Source organism: Pipistrellus hanaki, assembly GCF_964339955.1.
Source record: "Pipistrellus hanaki genome assembly, chromosome: 4".
NCBI classification, from domain to species: domain Eukaryota; kingdom Metazoa; phylum Chordata; class Mammalia; order Chiroptera; family Vespertilionidae; genus Pipistrellus; species Pipistrellus hanaki.
This window is the reverse complement of record NC_140506.1, coordinates 7,185,485-7,209,790: the sequence shown is the minus strand read 5'-3', so window position 1 is coordinate 7,209,790 and position 24,306 is coordinate 7,185,485. Positions and strand designations below refer to the sequence as shown.

At 42.2% G+C, this 24,306-nt stretch overlaps 1 protein-coding gene across 1 annotated transcript in view; it reads left to right on the top strand.

The window, feature by feature from the left end:
- MROH2B (maestro heat like repeat family member 2B) overlaps positions 1 to 24,306 on the top strand; it is a gene marked incomplete at its 5' end in the record, with an annotated part of 50,759 nt that overhangs the window by 14,132 nt on the left and 12,321 nt on the right. Inside the window, 20 exons of the mRNA XM_084880839.1 lie at positions 1,595 to 1,708; positions 2,907 to 2,980; positions 4,855 to 4,977; positions 5,731 to 5,835; positions 6,688 to 6,844; positions 7,276 to 7,316; positions 7,869 to 8,010; positions 8,577 to 8,620; positions 10,801 to 10,908; positions 12,301 to 12,417; positions 13,486 to 13,593; positions 14,096 to 14,248; positions 16,365 to 16,391; positions 17,072 to 17,191; positions 17,411 to 17,490; positions 19,259 to 19,394; positions 19,485 to 19,580; positions 19,884 to 19,973; positions 20,283 to 20,403; positions 22,138 to 22,235. Coding sequence (XP_084736965.1) covers positions 1,595 to 1,708; positions 2,907 to 2,980; positions 4,855 to 4,977; positions 5,731 to 5,835; positions 6,688 to 6,844; positions 7,276 to 7,316; positions 7,869 to 8,010; positions 8,577 to 8,620; positions 10,801 to 10,908; positions 12,301 to 12,417; positions 13,486 to 13,593; positions 14,096 to 14,248; positions 16,365 to 16,391; positions 17,072 to 17,191; positions 17,411 to 17,490; positions 19,259 to 19,394; positions 19,485 to 19,580; positions 19,884 to 19,973; positions 20,283 to 20,403; positions 22,138 to 22,235 — 2,054 coding nt within the window. The remainder of the gene's footprint in view (positions 1 to 1,594; positions 1,709 to 2,906; positions 2,981 to 4,854; positions 4,978 to 5,730; positions 5,836 to 6,687; positions 6,845 to 7,275; positions 7,317 to 7,868; positions 8,011 to 8,576; positions 8,621 to 10,800; positions 10,909 to 12,300; positions 12,418 to 13,485; positions 13,594 to 14,095; positions 14,249 to 16,364; positions 16,392 to 17,071; positions 17,192 to 17,410; positions 17,491 to 19,258; positions 19,395 to 19,484; positions 19,581 to 19,883; positions 19,974 to 20,282; positions 20,404 to 22,137; positions 22,236 to 24,306) is intronic.

The following is a 24,306-nucleotide window of genomic DNA, read 5'->3' as shown; positions in this document are numbered from 1 at the left end:
AGGAGTTTCATGGTTTCAGATATTACCTTCAAATCTTCATTCCATTTCTATTTTCTTTTGTATGATGTAAGGCAAAGATCCAGTTCCATTTTTTTTACATGTGGCTGTCCAGTTTTCCCAGCACCATTTATTGACAAGACTATCCTTTTCCGACTGAATAATCTTGGCTACTTTGTCAAAAATTAATTACCATATATGCATGGGTTTATTTATAAGCAAACTAGGGTGAGTTGGTAACCTCTTGATATTTGAGATTATTTCAAACTGTATCAGACCCAAAGTCATGCTTGTTTCCCACTAGTCACCTCTTACTATCTATTCCTGACTCTCTTCCTTCTTTCACTCTCCTTTTCTTTTTTTCTTTTTAAAAAAAATATTTTTAATTGATTTCAGAGAGGAAGAGGGAGGGAAAGAGAGACAGAATCATACATGATGAGAGAGAATCATGAATTGGCTGCCTCCTGCATGCCCCCTATTGGGGATCAAGCCCACAACCCTGGCATGTGCCCTGACCAGGAATCAAACCCTGACCTTCTGGTTCATAGGCCGATTCACAGCCACTGAGCCACACAGGCCCGGCTCTCCTTTTCTTCTTGCTCTCACATCACAATCTCAGCTATCTCCTGATTAGAAGAGGCACCAAGGTCTCAGGGTCAGGATACAAAACTGTGTTCCTTCCAACATAGTCCCTGAGGACAAGAGACAGGAATAACCTATACCTCCCATTTCTCCCCCTCCCCAAAACATGTCAAATCTACTACTTCATTGATACCTTTTTATTGTTTTGAGTTTTCTTCTGATTTTCTGTTTCTATAGTTCTCTTTGCTCTTTGCCCCAACCTAATTAACTTTCACTTTAACTCTGACAATTTCAAAGCCAAACTGCGTTACCCTAACCAGTTCTTTCCTCACTGTTCCCTGCTTTCTACCCTACCCATGTTTCTCTTTATCTCCAAAGCTGGTGAGCATCACTCCGACTTCTGCCTCCGTGTTCACAAGGTGTTCTTGTGGCCCCGTGTCTCCTCTCCTTTTCTTATAAAGGCATCAACCCTATTCAGTTAGGGCCCACCCTAATGATTTCTGCCAATTAAGCTTAACTTGATTCCATCTGCAAAGAACCTATTTTTCAAAATGAAATCACATTCACAGATCTGAACAGGAGTGGGCCCAGGTCAAGACAGTTCTCTTAGTAATCAAGCTGCTTCGTTATTTCTGTGATACCATAGAAGCAAGAACATCATAAAATCTACCTACCAACCTAACAGTGACTTTGACAATCCTCACATAATTCCCTTATTCCCAGTCACAAATATTTTACTTGTGCCTGGATGGTGTGGCTCAGTGGTTGAGCATTTACCTGTGAGCCAGGAAATCATGGTTTGATTCCCTGTCAGGGCATATGTCTGAGTTGTGGGCTCAACCCTCAGCATGGCGTGTGCAGGAGGCAGCCAGTCAATGATTCTCTCTCACCACTGATGTTTCTGTCTCTCCCTCTCCCTTCTTCTCTGAAATCAATAAAAAATATTTTTTTAAAAAAAAAAAAAAACAGCAAAGAAAATGAGTTCTTGTGATGCAAGTATTTCTTAAACCTGCAGCCCATTCCAATCCTGCAGACCTGATGGAATTTTTTGATGAACAAATAAGAAGTAATAATGAAGTCACTCGAAAGGGGATCTTGACTTTGTTGCGATTGGCTGTCAAAGCTGGAGGTAAGTAATAGGGATGAAGCCAGAGTAGTTTATTTTGTACCAGGAAGAAAATTGAATCCGATGCTCTAATCCTATCCTATGACTTTGGGATATTTATAGAACATTATATTCAAGTGAAACTCTATCTTCCTCAATGTCTACAATCTATTATTTTTAAGCAGGCATTTTCAGTTACCTCTCTTCTTTTATTATATTTACCTAATGAGTTGAGAAGGAAGAGTAGAATACTTGCAAATTTAATTTAGAAGACCTGGTAAGCTGGTTAAGTCGCCCAATAAACAAGTAAGAAGAATTCGTAATATTCTAGAGATTAGTTCATTTAGAAAAGAGCAGAATTTAATAAAGTATCATATTTTTAATTCCAAGAAGCACATATTTTCATGATATTGGAACATCTATATACTAATAAAAGGGTAATATGCTAATTAGACCAGACATCTTCCAGACATCCTTCCAGACAAAGCCAGGGTGGCAGGGGCTGAAGCAGAGGTGGTTAGGGTCAATAAGGCCAGCAGGGGGAGGACAGTTAGAGTCAATTAGGCTGGCAGGGGAGAGTAGTTAGAGGCTAAGGGGGCAATCAAGCCAGCAGGCAGAGGTGGTTAGAGATGATCAGGCTGGCAGGGGAGTGGTTAGGAGCCAGCAGTCCCGGATTGTGAGAGAATTGTCCAACTGCCAGTTTAGGCCAGATCCCACAGGGTGCATGAATTTTGTGCACAGAACCTCTAGTATCTTATAATTTACAGCATTTTAAATGATAATCAGCCACTATAGTGTTTTTTATGCACTATAAAATAATGGTGCCTCATAAAGTTAATGATATCTTGGATTTATAAAATACAGTAATTATTTTTGCACTACATCATTGTAGTTTTTAAAATTCAGTTATCATTGGTATTTATTGAAAAATCAAACAAGAAATATGAAATAGTTTCACAAAATTTAGAGTTGATCTATTGGGTGTGATGGATTGAATTCACTTTGGACTCTAACTTCATTTTGAATAAGATGAAACCAAATATAATACGGAGCAAAGAAAGCAATCAACATCTTTAAAGAGTTGGAAATGAAGAGATAAAAGAGATAACATGTTAAGGACAAGAGACTTTACAAATATGTATACCATAGTGGGTTTTCATCAATCCTAGAACATACTATACTCCTACTTAATCATGCCATCCATTTCACCTCTGTCTTTCAGAGCCCAACTTGAGGGATCAGATCATTTCAATCGAAAGAGCAGTCAAAGGTGTCATGGGTGACCTCAGTATAAAAGTAAGAAAATTAATGGGGACTTTTATTCAGTTGGTGGTAGTTTTAGGAGTAAACAGTGTTGACTGTTTAAGGTTTTACTTATGAGATTGCATTATAAAGAACTTTGATCAATTCTATTAGTCAAAGAACTCTATTTTTCCTCCAAAAGATAAACCAAATCAAGATAGAATTCTAAAAATAGTTAGTTATAATGTATCTTCCTCCAAAAAATAATAACCCCTGAGCATTGTTCTGTGCATAGACATCCTGTTTTCCAAGCATGGAGTACCTACAGCGAGTCTTGCATTAAATAGGTTGCTCAATAGTTCCAGATTATTTGATCAAAGTCGTTCATGTTAGGAAAGATGTAGAACTTACGCTGACACGAATGTTTAAAAATTAGCAATTATAATTTTTGTATGAAAATCCTATTTCATTTGGATTAGAGCCCTACATAGAAACCAATGAAGAAAATTCCCCTAAGAAGCTTTGATTGACTGTGACTGTGTTCAAAATAAAAGTTATGCAAAAATGGAGTGGTTAGATGAAAAAACCTGACCTAGTAATTGGCCAGACCAATTAATTAACTACTAGATTTTAGGGTAGAATAAAAGAGCACAGAAACTTTAAGGAAGGCCAGCTCCTCAGGCAAAAACAGAAAGACAGTGAACCTCTTTTTTCTTCACTTGGGTAGACTAGTGGGTGACCGTTTTGCTAATTGCCACCATGTAGCTCTGCCTCCCCGTTCCAAATCATCCTTTTCTTCCCTCCCTCCATTAAAAGACCCCATTCACTAAGGCAGTGGTCAGCAAACTCATTAGTCAACAGAGCCAAATATCAACAGTACAATGATTGAAATTTCCTCTGAGAGCCAAAAACCAACTTCTGCACGTGGAACACGAAGTTTCAATCGCACTGTTCGTGCACGCCCACACGTGGTACTTTGTAGAAGAGCCACACTTAAGGGGCCAAAGAGCCGTATGTGGTTCTCGAGCCGTGTTGACCACTGCACTAGGGAATTAGATCTGAGCTCTCCTTCCTCCAGAAAAGTGATCCAATAAACTAAGGAAACCAAATTGATGAAAACTTGTAACAGGGTTCATAATCCCCCATTCCTGTCCCTGAGGCCAGACATATTTCAGGATTCAGAATTTTCAGATTTTAGAAAATCATTACCATGACAATAACCCATACAGTCAAACCCATTTAATATTTCTGCAGGGAAATGTGTAGATAGACACACTACATAAAGGAAGTAAAGATTACAAATAGCTTTAAAACAGTTCAGTTTGGGGTTTGCTGCTAATGAGTTGGCACCAAATTTAAAAAAAACAAAACAAAACAAAACAAAAAAAACACAAAATCTCACTTTTCCGAGTTTTTTGGATTTTCAGTTGGTGGGTGAGGGACTGTGGAACCTGACTTCAATGTGCTATCTTTCGTTGAGGATTTTAAAAGTGAGTCAGTGTTTTAGCCCATAGTTACCTATATTCTAGAATATATCAAAATAAAGGATATGTCTTGGGAGCTAAGAAGAACAGATTTTGGTTAGATTATAGCAGGGGTCCTCAAACTTTTTAAATTGGGGGCCAGATCACGGTCCCTCAGAGAGCTGGAGGGCCGAACTATATGAACTACTAATTCCTACTGTAACACCTCGGCTGCGCTCACTGCCCAAAAAACCTGGCGGGCCGGATCAGACTCCTCTGCGGGCCGCATGTGGCCCGCGGGCCGTAGTTTGAAGACCCCTGGATTATAGTAACATTGTTCATTTTATATCCCCTTTAAGAAAATATTTTCACTAAATGATCCATGAAGGTTAAAGAATAAGAGAAGTTAAATTTCCATTCTGCCCAACATAGTCAGTCGTTGCAAATGCATTTTTCTGACTCCAGGTAAGAAATTCCACCCTCCTCCTCATCCAAAGCATGTGTGAGAAAAGCTACATTGAAGCCCGGGAAGGCTGGCCGCTCATCGACTATATCTTCTCCCAGTTTGTAACATGCAACAGGAACCTGGTAGGGAGAGGGTGCACTTTTGAGCGCTGCCTTGTAACAAGTTCGGTTGACTCAACTGGGTTTTAGAAGAAATGCCCAGGGTGTGACTCAATGCCTGATTTAGAAGCTAGGTTTCACTCTCAATGCTTCTAGCGATAGTTTTTCAGCCTCTAGGGCAATCAGTTCCCTTTCCACTGGCATCACTTCTGGCTTAACTGAAACCAAGTAATTAAACCACAGTGTTCCCTAAGGAGGGGCAACCTGGCCTCCAAGGCCTGGGGGTGGTATGGAGAGAGGCCGAGCAAGGAGTTGTTTAGGGAACATAAGACATGAGGATACTTGCTGCCCTGGAGATGCCTTCTTCCCTTTGAGCAGTGGGGAAAGCACATGTGTAAGGTCTCAGAGATCTTAGCAAGTTCATCACAACTGAAACCGGAGTCCACTTGGAAGCATTGTCTTTGAAATTTTTTGTCCCAGAGAAAATGGCAAAGGCCTGAGTGAGAGAGAGAGAGAGAGAATATCTGCAGCTTAGGAGTCCTCATAATTTTTGCTTTTCTGCTTCAGTCAAGGGTGTTTTTCCCCACCCATTCCTCCAAGAAGCCTTTGAAAATAGGGATTAGATGCTGAGGACCAAGCTGGCCAGGCTCCATGAGCCCCTTAGGTTGAGTGGCTGCATCCTATCCTCCACCCCGCAGTCTGAACAGTCAACACATGCAGTCGGAGGGGCCCATGGCAGGGATTCTGAACAAGTGGCCTGTTTCATGTTTCTTGAAGGAGAAACCTAACTCCCATGAGGACGAAGAGGGAGAGAAATCTGTCCGAGCAACAAGCTTGGAGGTCTTAAAAAGGCTGGACCCGCTGGTCATTGGGATGCCTCAGGTAAGGGGTCTTTGTCGCCACCAACAGTTACTTCGATTGCCCTTCTAAAGCTCTGCCTGCTTCTCCTGTGTCATCAGCTTTCTAACGTTTTGACGAGAGCAAACCAAACCAAAACAGCTTTCTGATGTTTTGATGAGAGCAAGGTGATTGTGATGCCCAGTGCCCAGCACATAGTATTTCCTCAAAGACCGGTATTCAATTCATTAATTAAATAATGTCTTCTCTCTGGATAGCAATTGGCCATTTATCAGCACCTTTATATATCATCTCTTTTCTTCCCCTAACATTCCTAGATAAGCTATTAGATAATGACGGTGGTTCAAAGCAGTGGCTGCTAAACACGCCCATTCCTCTGGGGAGGTAGACAAAGCACACATTCTTTGGCTTCCCTTGAAGCCTAATAGAATCTGACCCTCTGGGTAGGCGCCTTGGAAATCTGTATTTTCCGTAAGCTAAATCACAAAAGTCAGGGATAGTCACCAGACCAGAAATACCTGGTGCATCCAGGAGTCCATCAAAGACCAGTTCAAGCGGGTCAGAGGCTATTCCCAAATGGGAGCACTTGAGAGGAGAACCCAGAGATGTAGTGCCTACAACACTTCCTCACATGAAGAATCCACTGACCTGCCCCCAATTCCAGCAACAACCCCATGGAGAGACGCCGCCGACCAACACTCACTGCAACTAGCAGCTAATGTGGATGTGCTGTGCAGAGATCTTGTTCAATGACTTCATTCTGATTTGGCCTGTAGAGCAAAATAACAGGTGGGGGGAAATTTCTAAATCAGTGAGGACCAAGGAGAAGTTATGGAAAAGCATGAGCCATCCTGCATCTTGGCCTGTTTCCCACAGGTGCTATGGCCACGAATCCTGACTTTTGTGGTACCTGCAGAATACACGGGAACTCTGGACTGCCTGTTCAACATCATCCGGAGCCTGGTTATGGCAGAGGAGAGAAAGAAGAAGAATGCCCCACAGTCAACAGCCCTTGTCATTTCTACAGGAGTTGGTTTGTACATTCAAAAACAAAGCAAGCCCTGGCCAGTGTGGCTCAGTTGGTTGGTTGAGCATCATCCCATGCACCAAAAGGTTGCTGGTTCCATTCCCAGTCAGGAAACATGCCTGGGTTATATGCTGGATCCCCAATAGTGGGCGTGTGTGCAGGAGGCAGACAATCAATGTTTCTCTCTCACATCAATATTTCTCTCTCTCTCTCTCTCTCTCTCTCTCTCTCTCTCTCTCAAAATCTTCCTCTCTCTTTGTCTCTCCAAAAATCTTCCTCTCTCTCTAAAAATCAATAAAAACATATTTTCTAAAAGATAAAACATTTCTCTTATCTGAGACTCATTTCCAGAAAGGCCATAGGGCTTTGATAATATACCCAACCCAATCTGAAATTTGCTAGCCCCTACAAATTTGCACCTTGCTTTCTCTTTCTAGTGAAACTTCCTTCACCACAGCAGCTCCTGGCCAGACTTCTGGTGAGTGAGTTACGAAAAACCAATGTGGGATAAGTGGAAGCCAATATCAGCAACTCGGGTCCAAGCAAATGCTAATAAACATTACAAAGACTCCAAACCAAAAGAAACACTGAAGGCATAGTAAATATTCTGCTGAACTAATGACACTCGTGAAACTATGTAATTGGTTAGATTATCTTCTCACTCTGAAATGCTTGTTAAACTTTTTTATTTTAAAATAATCATAGAGTGAATCTGATCCATAAGTGCCATTGGAACAACTTCCACATCTATTACTTAGATTGCATTCTCTTGTTTGCTCCATATGTATCATTTACTCAAGCATTTGTTCCACGTGCCCTTATTTAATTAATAAATATATCTACAGTGTCGGCACCTTTCATTGATTCCTGCTCTGAAATAGGTGAGAACAGACTGGTGTTAAAAGATTAGCTAATGTAGGAATCAAGTGAATTCAGGACAACTGTAAAAAAAAAAAAAAAAAAAAAAAAGAAAGAAAGAAAGAAAGAAAATCCCCCTGAGTTGACCAGTATTTTCTCTTCTATCTCACAGGTAATATCTGTGCTCGCCAGTGTAGGGAAATTATGTGGGATTGGTGCAATAGGACTTCTGAAACTAATACCTGATATAATCCACCCAAATTTGGTAAACCTGTGGAAAACACTCCTACCTGAGCTCCTGCATCCTCTGGAAGGTACAGGGAGGGGGACCCGGTCTTGATCCGAGGAGGCAAAAACACAGAGAAATGAGGCACCACTTCTCTGTCTAAAGCCATCGTTGTTCATTTTAGGCAGTAAAAGCAATGAACTTGATATACAAGGTGGACACCGATATTTTTTCCTTGATTTGATTGCTCATGTTCTATTTCTCTACAAAACACTTGTGCTAGAAAGGGACCAAGTGGGCAACATCCTTTGCAGGAACTTTGACTTCTGCCCTGGTCTTCCTCTGGTCTTAGAGAAACTCTCTTTTGGTATTGTTCTGAAAAGTTATTTTTCCTCCATGTTAAAATATTGAAATCTAGTCATTTCAGTAGTGACTGTTGAAATTGGCAAAAAGCCTAGATTTCGTCATGGATTGATGACCCTCTGCCCACCTGACTAGCACTTGAAAGTTGACAGTATGGTAATTTCATCTGAAATAATCCTCCTGTGTAAAGACAAAGCTTGACATGGAACTGCAGCATCCACTGGGGACCTTGTAAGGGGGGAAACTTAGTCTTCATTTCTGGGGCAGTTATTGTATCCTTTCTTTTTTTAGGGAAGATTGTTAGCATCGCACTATGGGAAGCCATGCTGCTTCAGGTAAGGGTGGCGGCTAGATGAATTGTTGATGATGGGGTGAAAAAATCAGCCGAAGTCACCCATCTTAACCAAAAAGAACTGGATTCCACAGGGCAGTAATCAGGATTTTCTTTTCTTAGGAAAAGGACTATGATCTTAGAAGTAATCACTTAAGAATTATGGTCTTTAAATTGCCATAATCTGAATAACAATATTTAATCTCCAATTTGATTAAGAGTTTAAGACAGTTTTGTATATTATACTTACTAATATTTTTCTCTGGGTCTTAAATCTTCTCCAATTTTCAGGTGTTTGTTTTCTCTCTCTCTCTCTCCCTCCCTCCCTCCCTCCCTCCCTCCCTCCCTCCCTCCCTCCCTCCCTCTCTCTCTCCTTGCAATTGCATTCTTTTACCTTCATATAAAGAAATTGAGCCCAGCTCGCATGGTTCAGTGTTTGAGCATTGACTCGTGAACCAGGAGGTCATGGTTAGATTCCCAGTTAGGGCACATGCCCAGGCTGCAGGCTTGATCCCTAGTAGGGGGTGTGCAGGAGGCAGCCAATTGATGTTTCTCATTATGGATGTTTCTATCTCTCTCTCCTTCTCCCTTCCTCTCTCTGAAATAAAAAATATATATATTTTTTTTTAAAGAAACTGAGATTAGCAAAATTTCTACTTCTAAATGCAATTACATTTTCTTCTCTATCTGCTTCTCACTGTCTTTTTCCTGATTTCCAACAACAAAAAGGCCACATTAAGCCCCTTCTTCAGAAAAAAAAATCCTCTTTTTTCATACCCCAAATGATGCCAAATTCCCCAAATTGCGAATTTCAGCCAAGAGTTGTGCATTGGCTTTCCAGGGAGGGTTTTGGTTTCAGGAGCCTGCAGAAGGTCAAGGCCACAATGAGCAGGGAGCTTTGCATCTAGCAGGATGTCGGTTTATAAAGCACCTACAGGGCAATTACATACAGTTTCCTTTATTTTTCTTTATTTGGGAATATTCTTTCAATTACAGTTTACTTTCAGTATTCTTTTGTGTTGTTTTAGGTGTACAGCACAGTAGTTAGACAATCATATACTTAATATCCCTCCCAATATTTCAAGTACAATATTATTGACCAAATTCCATATGCTGGACTTTGCATGCCATGACTATCTGGTAACTGACATATGGCTTCTTTTAAAATGTCGATTTTCAGTAACTTATTACCACCCCTTTCAGAATCAGAATCTGGGGGGGGGTTGGGGGAGAGAGGAGATACCTTTTGATTCCCATGATGATTCTTACCCAATATGAGATGTGAGAACCACTGTCTACTCTCCTGGTCCTTAATTCTAGCATCTACCTCTTCTCCTCATTCCAGTTTCTTTTATCTCCCCCATCCCCATCAAAATTCATACCTTATGTTTTCCTGCTACCATTTTACAGTAACTGTTCTTACCAGGAAGGAAGGTTTTCTGAAGCCTTGAGACAGTTTCTTGCCCTCTTGCAGTCTTGAATATGCTTCTAGCCTTCTTCCAAAACTGATTGCATGTGCCTTCTTCCCTCAAACTCCCAAGGCTGTTTCATTTTTCCCTTCCAAGGATCAACTCACTGAATGAGTTCCTATTACGAAAATGCACACAGAGTGTTTCATTGGCTTTAACATTGTGTCCTTCCGTAGGCTTAAAGTAGAGAATAATGGTTATAATGGTTTTTAGAAAATGCAATGGATGTTGTCCTCCAAAAAGACAAAAACACCTTTGTATGCATTGTTCAATGAAGAAGAACATAGGTTCAGATGGCTGGCCGTGGCCTTGGCTCAGAACAATTGGTGAAGCTAGGAATATTTAGTTACTAGAGTTGAAGTTAGCAAAAAGTGCCTGTATATGTAATTGGTTCTTAAAGACATTCATTTCTTTGCTCCAAAAATATCCTTTTTTAAGTATTTAAGCAATTTTTACTTGCAAAGAAAGGAAAAGGCACTTACCTGTAGTGACTACCACGTTCTGTGTGATTTACTCTTAATGGAAATTCAGAACATAAAAGAATGTGGCTTTTAAAATAAAACAAGATACAAAGTCCCAAAGTAACTCATTTTTATATGGGAAATGGAATAATCCTATTTAATACATATTTATACTTTTGAAAAATAAGGTACTAAGTATCAAGAAAGCACACTAAACAGTCACATCTATATCTGACTTCCACCTCCTTCCACAGTTGCTCAGAGAGTCTTTATGGGAGATCAGTGACATAGCCTGGACCATTCAGCTGAGTCGAGATTTCAACCAGCAAATGGGCAGTTACAGCAGCACCTCCATTGAGAAGGTTGGTGTCCAGTTAAGGGGCCTTAGCTCTACCTTATAATGTGAAATGGCTGCTCGAGTTCCAATTCAACTATACTGCAACCACAAAGAGGGAGGAGCCCGGCCTGTGTGTTTCAGTGGTTGAGCGACCTAAGAACCAGGGGGTCATGGTATGATTACCAGTTAGGACATATGCCTGGGTGGCAGGCTTGATCCTCAGTAGGGGTCATGCAGGAGGCAGCTGACCAAGGATTCTCTCTCACCATTGATGTTTCTATCTTTCTCTCTCCCTTCCTCTCTGAAATCAATGAGAGAGAGAGAGAGAGAGAGAGAGAGAGAGAGAGAGAGAGAGAGAGAGAGAGAGAGAGGTGGAATATAATGAACAGCATAAACTAATGAACTAAAATAGACCCAGAGACATAAAAGCATTGAACAGACTATCCAACTTCAAAGGGAAGGCAGGCGGGGGGTGGGGGGGGGAGGAGAGGGGGGTCTCACGCATGGTGCACGTGAGGAGGGGGATGTGTGTGAGAGATCAACCAAAGGACTTGTTTGTATACATGCATATAAGCATTAGCCATGGACACAGTCAGAAGTGGGGGGGGGGGGTTGAGGGCATGTGCTAAGGGGTAGGAACGAGCAGAAAGAGGTCAATGGGGGAAAAGGGATTCATATGTAATACTTTAAAAAATAAAGAATTTTAAAAAGCAAAATAAATAGAAAAGTACAGAGGGGAGAAAAATAAAATAAAATAATAAAATAAAATAAAATAAAATAAAATAAAATAAAATAAATAAAATAAAATAAAATAAAATAAAATAAAATAAAATAAAATAAAATAAAAAGAGGGAAGACTTGTTAGAGAAATGCTACCTTCTCTTCACCTCGCATTTGACCACATTACAGGCCCATAGCTGTCTGAGAGCAACACTGAGGAGCATAGTGTCTTCAAGATAGACATGCTCCTGACTGAAATCCAGCAGTTCTGTTCTAGAGAAGGGAGACTAATGACTACTGGAAGTTCAGTAGCAGCCCCACCCTAGCACTTAGCACATAGCTTGGGTCATAGTTTCCATTGGGCCAGTTGTGTGAGGCTGGCCATCAGAAAAGGATCTACTACAGTTTTAAAAACTTAGAGCTAAAAGAATGCTCTAAGGCCTGTTCTTTTATTCCTCTGTCTCCAACTGGCCTCGACCTAACCCTCCGCATTGTATGAAGCCACTTTCTGCTCCTTGCTACCTATGCAGCTTTAGGTAAATTACTTAACCTGCCTGGAGTCTCAGTACACTGACCGATGAAACAGAGTTGATACCCACCTCTGGGGGTTATGGTGTTATGAGGTCTCCATGGGATCAAGTATATTAAGTCATCCAAGTCTTGCTTAACATTCTGTTGCTTGTCCTTTGTTTTGCAGAAATTCCTTTGGAAAGCCTTGGGAACCACCTTAGCATCCTGCCAAGATACAAACTTTGTAAGCTCACAGATTAAGGAATATCTGATTGATCCCAGCCAACTTGGGGATCAACGACAGGTGGGGCCCTTTCTCTCCATTTCCTCTTATGACAATGATAATTAATTCCATCTGACAGTTTTCTGATAATGTCTTACTTACCCAGAATTATCCAGGAATACAGTCAAAGTAGCCCAACAGAATTTTTCAGAAGAAAATGGCACAACCATGTTTAAATATCGGTGTTTCATTATTTAACCAACTTTGTAAAAATATTGAAAAATGAATTTTAATGCTTCTTACCTAACAAGAGTATCTTCGATATATTTTGACATTGGCTTTATAACTTGAGTTTGATCATAAATATCAAAACCACTGAGTTTACAAGCTGAAAATAATGTTATATACCAATGATTTTCAACCTAGAGAGAATATAAGTATAACCTGGAGAGCTTTTACAAAGCACTTTGACCTATTCCCTACCCTAGCCTGGGCTGGAGAGCATATATGAATGTGGAAGAACAAGAGAATGTGTATTAAAAAAATAAACTCCCCAGGTTAATAAGATCACCTAAGTATAAAATAATTATTGGGTTGTGTTATATACTCTCCTCTCAGAAATTCCATGGTGCTTAGGTTTCTTTCCCCCATATTAAATGTCCAGATACCACCAGGTCAGGCCACCTACCAAGGGTGTGGGTTAAGTCCCCAGTTGGGATGAGTATGAGAGGCAACTGATTGATGTTTCTCTCTTTTCTCTTCTCTCTCTTCTCTCTCTCTCTCTCTCTCTCTCTCTCTCTCTCTCTCTCTCTCTCTCTCTCTCTCTCTTGTCTATGAACATATCCTTGGGTGAGGACTTAAAAAATAATAAACAAATTACAAACTCCCCCCAACCTGCAGTCCTTTTTCTGTTTCTCTTTTCTCTATAGCACATATTGCCATCAAAATACTATATATTTACATTAACTGAACTTGTTTTATCTAATACTTCACCTGGTTGTAAAATCCACAAGGAGTTTGGTGTATATCCTTTTACTTTTGCATGCCCAGGACCTAGAAAAGAGCCTGACACATAATTGATGCTCAATAAGTATGTATTGAGTAAGTGAATGGTTAAACTCCAAATATCATATCTTTTCTGATTTTTAGGGAATAACATCTATTTTAGGATATTGTGCCGAGAACCACTTTGATATTGTTTTAAAAGTCCTGAAAACATTCCAAGATCGGGAGAAGCGTTTCATGAATCGATGTAAGGTAAAAGGAACACACACGCCTTCTCCAAAGCTTTTGGTCCTATGATACTTACTCCTTCCCCAAGTCTTTAGCCCAGGTTAGGACTGTGGGGCAGCGTGCCCTATAGAATTACCAGCTAGAGAACAACACTGCTCTATTTTCTGTCACCAATGCTGGCCCACAAGGCCCCAAGGAGCTTTGTGTGGGCCTACGTTTGTCCCTACCAGCTGTTCAGGCCTCATAGACAATTTCCATTGTGAATGCCCTGCTTCCCGTGACAGAGATAAATTTAATGAGTAAAAATTAGCACAAGCTTCTCACAGGTAGCTCTATTAAAGCCTGATATAGCCACAACACAGTCCAGGGTGTTTAAATTAGGACAAACAAGAGTACCCGTTTTAGATAGATTTTTAATCATCCCAGGCTTGTTTCTTAGCCCCTATAGTCATCCCTAGAATTAGGAAAAGACATGAGATAAAGTAAACCCCTTCAGTCAGGTTTTTCATATTCTCCTTGTCTTCAGGGTCTTTTTTATGGGAAAAAGGGCCTGAGCAAGACTGATGTCATGGTGATTTATGGGGCCGTGGCCCTCCATGCTCCCAAGGGTCAGCTCCTCCGCAGGCTTGATCAAGACATCGTATCCCAGGTCCTGTATCTCTATGGCCAATGCTGTCAGGTAACGACCCTGACAGGCTGCCTCGATTTCCAGACTGGGGTTCCCTGGGAATCTTCATGCTCAAAGGAACAGGCCAAACCAAGGTAGGATCTGGTATGTTTGGAAGATGAGAACATCTGGGAACAGAAAAGTTTATTATGACACAGGGTCAGGTAAATTACCTCTTTCCTATGATCTTGGGACATTCATGTCATACCACTCCCATGATGCCTTCCAGATTAATTATACCCATAGTGGTCTCACCTATTTTTGAACTTCAAACAATTCCTCCCATTCTACTTCAGGGCATCTGGCTTATTAGTTTTCTGTCTAATAGCCTCTGAAGTAATACTAACAATAGTGGTTTAAACTTTTGTACGGTAATATTTGTAGGCCACATAAAACGATGCTTCACAAATAAATGCTATATGTGTACTTTTAAGTGAATAAAATGTGTCACTCATCAACTACCCAATCCACCCCATGTTGTACTGTTTTCCCCTCCACATTCATCCCAGCCACCATACGGTCCCTGGCGCTCCTCAAACATGCCAAGAGTGTTCTACTTCTAATGCAGAGCCACCAAACTGAGTTAGAATTCGTCCCATTATTTCTGACCCCGTAGCACTTTTTGTACCTTTCATAAAGTGCTTTCTGCATATTGTCAATTCAGTCCTTTTGCTGACTAGTCCCAAGTTGCCACCTAATGGTCACCTAGGGATCAAGTTCAAAGTAGCTTCCCAGACACATGTTCCAGGCAGGTTGGTTCAGTCAGTCTGGGTAGAGTTGGACATCTGTATTTTTTAAAGTTATATGAATGATTCTTATCCACAGCCAGATTTGGGGAGATTTCATTGACTATGTATCCATCTGCTTCTCCCATTAGATAGTTAGTACCTTGGTGTTAGGAATTGTACCTTATGCTCCTTTATCTCATCTTCTGTGCCCTCCACAAACCACCTGGCTGAGAAATCTGTGCCCTTGACATTTAAGCATGTGTGAATGTGATAAGCATGGAACCATGGGGAGCTCATGACATATAGATATAGTAAGCATATGCCAGTGGAAGGGCATATAGGGTCAAGATTCTCACACCTCAGTTGCATAAGAACAGAGAACCTGTTGTAAATAGAGATCCCTAATGGACCACGGTCTTCCGGGATGGATCACTGAACCTGTATGTATAACATGATCCCCAAAAGATGGTTCTGATGGACCCAAAATTTAATACACAATGACAAGAACAGAAAATATAACAACAAAAAAACATTTTATGTTACATTCATTATTAGTCCATCAGTGAAGAAAATTTTGACAAAAATGAAAGAGAAAAAGAGTTAAAGATATTTAAGATGATGACTGAATATTTTCAAGGTACAATCAATTTTGCTATAACACACCATACGCACTGAACAGTACAAGAAAAACCTCAGGGATGATGAGGAAAATGGGCTGAGGGGCACAACATTCAAAAAAATCTATCATTGGCCATTTTAAAAAAAACAACAATCTATTTTAAAATATATTTTTAAATAAATTTTTTCCTTGAGAAACACCTAAAGTCAATTGTGACAGTTACTAGTATAAAATATTATGACATGGTACAAAGAAAGGTTATCTGAAATCTGGTGGACAGTTGCAATGCCAGATTCAGATGGGGAGTGCTCATAACACAATAAACCAAGGAAGCAAACACAAAGCCAGCACTGCTACAACTACTCACATACCAATCGCACTGGAACCAATTTGCATTTTCAAAGCAAGAATTAGAGCAGAACTGACTGTATCCAGCTCCAAGGGGAACTACCCCATTGCCTATACCTGTCCTTTCAGGAGTTTTCACTGCTCTTCCTGCCAAGTGCCTGTCCCTTTTTCCTACCCAAGTCTAGGAGAGCCTCCTCCAATTGAGATCAAGCCTGGAATCTCTGTAGCATAGTCCCAGCTCACCCACCCAAGGGACAGTTCCTGCCAGTGTACCAGGCCTTACTTTGGAAAATAGGGGAGGAAGTGGGCGCTCTGGCAAGACAGGGTTTCAGGCTTCACTGTGTCCTTCAGGTTGAGGGGGTGGGGCTTCTTGTTGAGGCCTGGAACTCTCCCACTGCTGTTTAAGTATCTGCTTTTGCCTTTACATTTTCAGGTTCTGGGCATGTCTGTGATAAACAAGGTATGTGATATATTTGAACTTACATATTTGAACACAAATCATGCTCCCTGGAAGTGCAGTAAGCACTTTGTTTCCAGAGGAAAGGATCCCAATATATAACTGATTAACCCAGTTCTGAAGCCAGGATCCCAGAGTCTAATCTAGGACAGAGCAAGTTGCTGTATTTGGTTACAAATGGTTTGGAAGTTAGGCTGCAAACTACAGCTGGGTCATTAGAACTGTGGGTTGTGACCCACCAGTAGATTCATTTAATAAGTCACAACCAGAAACATTTTTGTACTTAAATAGATGAGAAATACATTGCATATAGTAATAACTATCCTAAAACTTTTATTTCAGATAGATGATGATAGATAGATAAATAGATAGAAATGATAGGTCTAGATATTGTGTATGTAAATATGGGGTGTAATTGTTTCCTACTGTGATTTATGGTCAAAGGAATTTGAAAGCCACTACTTTAGAGGAACTTCAATCTATGGGTCAGGTGGAGGTCAGGGGAGGGGGGGGAGTGGAAATTGACCTGTTCAATTTCCCTGCACATGCTGAAGTAGACATGGCGAAAGGAGCAGAGAGTCTTGCTCCTTCTGGGCACATGTTTCAACCCCAGGACACACGTTTATAGAACCAGGGAGAGCTGCCTGTGACCCCTGCTTGTACCTTGAATCGTTTTGCTTTAGGACATGGATCTGCAAATGAGTTTCACAAGAAGTATCACTGAGATTGGCATTGCTGTCCAAGATGCTGAAGATCAGGGGTTCAAGTTTTCCTACAAGGAGTTGCTGCTCGGTTACATGCTCGTGAGTGAGCAGAGGGGACTTGGGTAAAGCCCTGAGAAGTCCATTACCAAGGGGCTGTCTTTCTAAAAGCGGGTAAAACTGGCCAGTCCCAAGGAGCAGATCTCGGCTGTATTTCTGCCCGAGGGCACCCACAGGTCCAGAGAGGTTGCAGCTGCGTCCTTGCTGAAGGGAAACCCCCTTGATTCTTTCTGAGACTTTTCACCTCCTTGTCTGTGGCAGGATTTCATCAGGGACGAGCCCCTGGATTCCTTAGCTACCCCTGTTCGGTGGAAAGCCTTAATTGCCATCAGACACCTCAGGTAGAGAAATCTTTGCTGTTCTCGTTGAAAAACATAGTTCCTCCCCCATGTCCCCTTCTGACATAGATCAGTGCAGACTCCAGAGCCCCCTCCCCAAAACGAACACAGCTCCTCAGTGAGTTGTTTTCAAACTGGGGCCTTCTCTCTTTCCAGAGCAGCAAAACTGACAGATTGGTCACTTGATGCCTGACAGAGAGAAGTGCTGCTTAGAGGAGTCAGATGTATTGATATGTGAAGACTGAAATTTTGTGCAAAGCGGCATTTTTCTTCCTAGTAGATCTTGACCTATAGAAAAACTTGAATCTTCCCATTAAACAATTGTGAAAGCCCTAATCAGTTCTATTATATTGTACAATAGTTGGCTAGTAACAATAAGCCTGAAGAATGTTAAGCAAGTTTTTAAAATAACATTCCCCCGCTGCAGTATAGGACATTCAAGTTCACTGTTAAACCTTGGAAACTATAGAAAGTTTTTAAAGACAATAAAACTATCCCTATTATTTTATTTTATTTTTTCATTTTTTTTTTTTTTTTGCCTAATGGCCCTGGCTAAGACTCCTAGTACTGTGGTCGGTAAACTGCGGCTTGCGAGCCACATGCGGCTCTTTGGCCCCTTGAGTGTGGCTCTTCCACAAAATACCATGGCCTGGGCAAGTCTATTTTGAAGAAATGGTGTTAGAAGAAGTTTATGTTTTAAATATGTGGCTCTCAAAAAAATTTTCAATCGTTGTACTGTTGATGTTTGGCTCTGTTGACTAATGAGTTTGCTGACCACGAACCTAGCAGTATGTTAAACAGAAGCAGCATCCTATTCTTTTCCTGGTCTTAGAGGGGAAGTTTTCAGTCTTTCACCCTTGAGTATGTTACCTGTAGGCTTTTATATGTGGCTTTTATTATGGTGAGGTAACAAAAATCATTTTTAATGTCTTCCTATTATTTAGCTGTGCCTTATATTACTTAACCAACCTCCTCTTGCTATTTTTGATTGTGGCCTGTTTTTAAGAACTATAAATAATATTTTGCCGAAACCGGTTTGGCTCAATGGATAGAGCGTCGGCTTGGGAAAAGGTCCCGGGTTCGATTCCAGTCAAGGGCATGTACCTTGGTTGCGGGTATATCCCCAGTAGGGGGTGTGCAAGAGGCAGCTGATCGATGACTCTCTCCCATCGATGTTTCTAACTCTCTATCTCTCTCCCTTCCTCTCTGTACAAAATCAATAAAAAATATATTTTAAAAAAAAGAACTATAAATAATATTTTGGTGAACACCTTTATGCAAAAAGTGTTCTCTGAACTTTGTAAACTAATTATAAAAGTTTACAATCTGGTTTAATACATGTTATTAAGTGTCGTCCTTGTATCAGGCACTGAGATGGGTTCAACAAGGACAGTGCCAACATGTGGCCTTGCCCTGGGAGAGTGTTAGCCTCGGGGGGAGCCGGTTCCATGCACACCTACGGAATGTCCCCAGCGTGCGGGGAGAGACAAGATAAGGGACCCGGGGTCAGTCTGTTTACAAAGAGGAGGCAAATTCGAAGACACCTCAAATATACATAAACCTTGAACATACGTAAGAATTAACTAGGTTCTAGGGCAGTGTTGTGGAGTGGAAATATAATGCAAGTCCCGTGTATCATTTACATTTTTCTAGCAGCCACTTTTAAGAGTACAAAGAAACAAGTCCAATTAATTTTAGTCATGTTCTTATTCAACCCAACATATTTAGTATATGATCATTTTAACCTGTGTTCACGTGGCTCTCACTCCAGTAAACTGAAACCTCTGCTCTCACTGAATGACAATCTGAACATTCTGGAAGAGAACATGCGGAGGCTGCTGCCCCTTCCGCCTCTGGAAAGTCTCAGAAATGAGGGCGAGACGGACAAGGACAAGGAGCACATCAGTGTACGTGGGGTGAGGCCCGGGGAAGGAAGAGCCCCGTGGGGCCTTGCCCTCTCCCCTCGGCCTCACCCTCCCACTCGCCTGGGATTTCAGTTTCTCTACGAACGGTCCATGGATGCTCTAGGAAAACTGCTGCGGACCATGATGTGGGACAGTGTGAGAGCCGAAGACTGCCACGAAATGTTCAATGTGAGTAGGGCCACTGCTCAGGCTGATCCCCAGAACCCCTAATCTGTGCGCCGGTGCACCTCTCAAACTGGACCTCCTCCTCCTTCTCCTCGCAGGGAGACGTCCAGCCCGACCCACTCAGCCCCCATGGAGGGCCCATTCCGTGGTTCTCTTACTCTGTCCATTAGCAATAGTGTGGGGGTGGTCAGCTCCTGTTGCAGCAGAGGCTGGGAGGGTGGGGGGGGGGGCAAGAGAGAGAGAGAGAATATGAATGCATAGATATGAAGGACACAATGGAAAGGATGCTTATCCTTTGACCAACAGCTTCTCCGAATGTGGCTTGTTTCACAAAAAGAGTGGGAAAGAGAAAGAGCCTTCCAGATCGCTGCCAAAGTGCTGACCAATGACGTGGAGGTGAGTCCCCCCTCCTCCCCCCAAATGAGTAGGTTTCATTGCTTGCTAACAGCAGGGATCTCCGCCCAAACCTCCCCCAAGCGGCCTCCAGTCCCAGACGGAGTGCTTCCAGGGTGGCGAGCACAGGGACCAGCCATGTGGTTGGTTGTCTGCTTGCTGCTTTCCACCGCCCTGAGAGGGAGAGTCCAAGATTTCCTTTCATTCTAAGGACCAGCAGGGAGAAATCAGGGTGCTTACTCTCCAGTGTTGGGAATGTCTGGAGGTATTCTCCAGCCACCCTATCCCCCTCGGGGCCCCTTTGTCCTGCAGGCACCAGAGAACTTTAAAATCAGCTCGCTGCTAGGCCTTCTGGCCCCGCACTCCTGTGACACCCTGCCCACCATCCGCCAGGCCGCAGCCAGCTCGGCCATTGCTCTGTTCTATATACAAGGTGAGCAAAAGACAAATGGAGAGGAAAGTGCCTGTTTTCTTCCCAGTTTTCCTCCTTGTACATCTGTTCCCTCTTCTCTCTTTGTCCCTCTTTCTCTTCTTCCTCCCTCCTTCCCTCCCTCCCTCAGTTCAGCCATTTCTGAGTTCTAATGCCTTAATTATGTCACGGAATTGGCCTCTTGGGTCTTTCTTCCTCTGTGGTTCTATTACTATCTTTTTTAGAAATAAAGATAATGACACCAAAGCAGCCATGAAAGTGGGTGGGATGTTTGAGTATCCATCACCTGGTCTCCCAGAGGAAGTTATGCTTTCATTCTGTTTCTCTAGGAGGGAACTCTGGGGAAGGTTTCCTAGTTGGTATCTCAGACCCTGGGTCCGCTCTCTGAGTGTGTGTGAGTAACGGGCAGTGTCGGTCAGTGTAAGGAATTTAAAACCCCAGTGCCAGGCGGAGCCCAGCAATCAGGGCTCCTGTCCAAGCTACATCAGCGGGTGTTTCGTGGAGCACAGCCCACAGCGAGTGCGCTCAGCTGTGTGTAAGCCAGGGAGGCCAGGCACAGTGGTCTCAGTTCAGTTTAGTTCACTGTCGCAGGTACTCAGGAACTATTTCCCCAATGCCTTCCCAGGTGTCAAGCACTGTTCTAATGCTGGAGACATTGAAAGTCAAACCTGGGATTTGGTGGGAGGGGATGGGTGAGGGCATAGTCAGTCAAAAAGAAAGCAACCCCTCAGCAGAAACAGGTCTTCAAACACTCTTTGTTAAGAAGAAATCCCATAATCTGTTACTCACTTTAACTCACTTTCTTGATTGATCAAATGAGGATGGTAGAGAGAAAGAACATGAGTATTAAATAAACACCTACTAGACACAAGTAACAAGTGTGAAACTAAATTAAATACCCACTTGATACTCACGGATGCTGCTCAGTTTTGAGATGAGGGGTCTGGGGTTAAAAATGTACCAGTAGCTTGGACCGCTGATCTCATGGAGCTGGGTTTTGAGGCCAGGTCTGCGTGACTCCAAAGTCTGTGTGAATTTTGCTGGGCTGGGTTCCACAGGATCAATCCCATTCAGGTGTGTGAATGAAACGACTACCATTCATTCGAACAGCAAACAAGCTACTTCTATAAACTGGGATCAACAAGAGCCTACTCAGTGCTGACGTTCCCATTGCACTAGTTAGCTTCCCATTCCCCCCACAAAGCTCACCACAGAACGGAAGTCCAACAGAGTCAGCATCATTGTGGGGTAGTAAGAGCCTGGCTTTGGTGTCAGGGTGTCAGACAGACCAAGGCACAAGTTCTGCCTTTCCTATTTTTATTCACCGTCATGTGGCCAGATGGCTTCATATCTCTGCCTCAGCTGTATCTTCTGCAAGATGGGGACAATAGCAGCAGAGTCTACCTCAGATGACCTTTCTGAGTAACAAATGAGATCACTGTATGCGAGTATTTAATATGGTGCCTGGCAGGTAGAAACTACTCAATATGTGTCTGTTCTTTTTTTTTTTTTTTCTTTATTGATTAAGGTTTCACATATTTGTCTTCAACCCCCCAATCCAACCTCCCACCCCTCCCCATTCATGCCCCCACCCTGTGTCTGTTTTTATGCTCACTGTCCCATCAGGCAGTGTGTCTGTTGAAAGTGTCCAGCAGCTGAATTCAGATCTCATCACAAGCTAGCCAGCCTCCTCCACGTCTACAAAATCTGACCTATGTTTCCTGTGGTTGATTTTAGGTGCTCACCCGGAAGTGGAAAAACTGCAGGGATTGCTGGAAAACCTGCAATCTGATGATGTGCAGGTCCAGCTCAAGATTTCTTCTAGAATAGCAAAGGTAAGAGACACGAAGGACTGGCCAGGGGCTGTAAAGACAATTCCAGATTGACTTTCAAATGAGTACGCTGTGTACACCTCACTACCAAAGAGGGCAGCAGCACAGCCATTCAAGTAGAATGAAAGGCCTTTGTCCTGTCGTTTATGAACTCTGGGTTGACATGTGCACAGTTGAGGCCTGCTACTGCTCATGTCATGCTCTGGGGAACCTCGTCAGTCAAGTGGCCGCTCCAGGCTGAGGGGGGCAGTGGATGGAGTAGAAGGAACGAGGGCTATGGAGTTGTTCAGATACGCTCTGTAAGTACTGTTCAAAGCTCAGAATCCTCAACTTCAAAACAATGACCTAGCCTACCTCTCAGAGATGTTATGAGGACTGGTTGATCAATTCATTCATTTATTCAATCATTCATTTATTCACCTAATATGCCCTGGGCACCTGCCATATGCCAGACTTTGTCCTTAGCTCTAGGAACAGAAAAAGGCAAAAATGCCTGCCTTCATTGAGCTTGCATCCCAGGAGATGGAGTCCAACAAACAAATATCAGGTCAGGTAGTGGTCATTGAGAAAAATAAAGTCCAGTGAAGAAAGGGTAACCCCTTAGGGAAAGAGGGAGGCTTACAGACATCTGGAAAAGAATATTTTAGGCAGAGGGAAAACAGCAAGTGCAAATGCCCTGCTGTGGAGAAAAACATAGATAATGAGATCTGAGAGATAGTCCAGGGTTGATTCAGGAACCTTGCAGGCCTTGTTAAGGACCTTGGCTTTCACTGCAATTGAAATGTCAAGCCAACAGAGGGTTTTGAGCAGAAGAGTCGGGCCACTACCTACCATTGTGCCAGTTATGAAAAACACACAGAGTCAGCAGCATTGCATCCCCCGTGTGAGGCAGCATCACTCCTAAAGAAGACACTGTAGAGTTGTATGTATTATGGCAATTAGCTCCAGATATCAGTGAAGGGCCCAACAAAGTCCATCAGAATAGAGGATAGTACACCTTTGCCTAATTTGCAAAAACCTTTTATGGACTAACGATGGTTCTGTGAGGGGTAATGTGACTGAATGTATGCTTCTGAAGGGTCATCTGGCTGCTATGTTTAGATTAGAACATAGGCTGGCAAGAGTGAAATTGTGCCAGTTGTGAAAAACTTTGGAGGAAGCTAGGAGAGTCTAGGGGTGAGATTAGGTGACTTGGACTAAGGAGGCAGCAATGGTGACAACAAGAAAGTGGTCAGAATATGGTAGAAAAGCAACATGGGGACTTGGGGGGGAAGGTGGCATACTGGTATGTCACATGGCCAAGAATGTCTGATGCATGATAGTACTCAAAAACATGAGCTTCCTTCCTCTTTCTTTGTAAACCAACACCCAATACAATGTGATTTAAAAAAAAAAAAAAGGAGAAGAATAAAGAAAAAAGATGACCAATAAGCTTGGAACCCAAGCTAGCCTTTGGTGCTACATAGAACAGGCTAGTCTAGCCTCTGATGTAGGAACCATGATAACTCACAAACTGGGAGACACGAGTGCTCATGAAAAGGAACCATTTCCTCTCAAGGATGGTCCTACCAAACATTACCAGGCCATGTAAGAGGGGAAGCTGGTTGTGAAGAGGGTTGTGCTCATACCTACAGACTCATGATTATGACCACATGGTTAGTTACTGGTAAAGCCCTAGATAATGCTCCTGGAATTCATTCAAACTGCTCACTTTTCACACACACACTCAAACTCACACTCACACACTGCTATCAACCAACTTTCTGCATAGTGCTTGTAGAGATCAAAACTGTAAAGTTTTAATTTTCTTGACCTTTTATTGACTACTCTTAATATTGAGACTGGGGTGAGCAAAATACAGGCTCATAAGAGTTCAGACTCTGCGTGTGTATGTAGGCACCTGGTGTTTAGCATGGCACTGAGTATACAGTGACAGATTTTCCTGAATTCTCAAGTCTTAGCTATTCTTTGGGAGATGCAAGACTTAATTCTATGCTATGCTATATAAAATATATGTGAAGTACTGTGAATGATATAAATTACAGTGTAGACATTATGTGTCATTTTTCCCTTA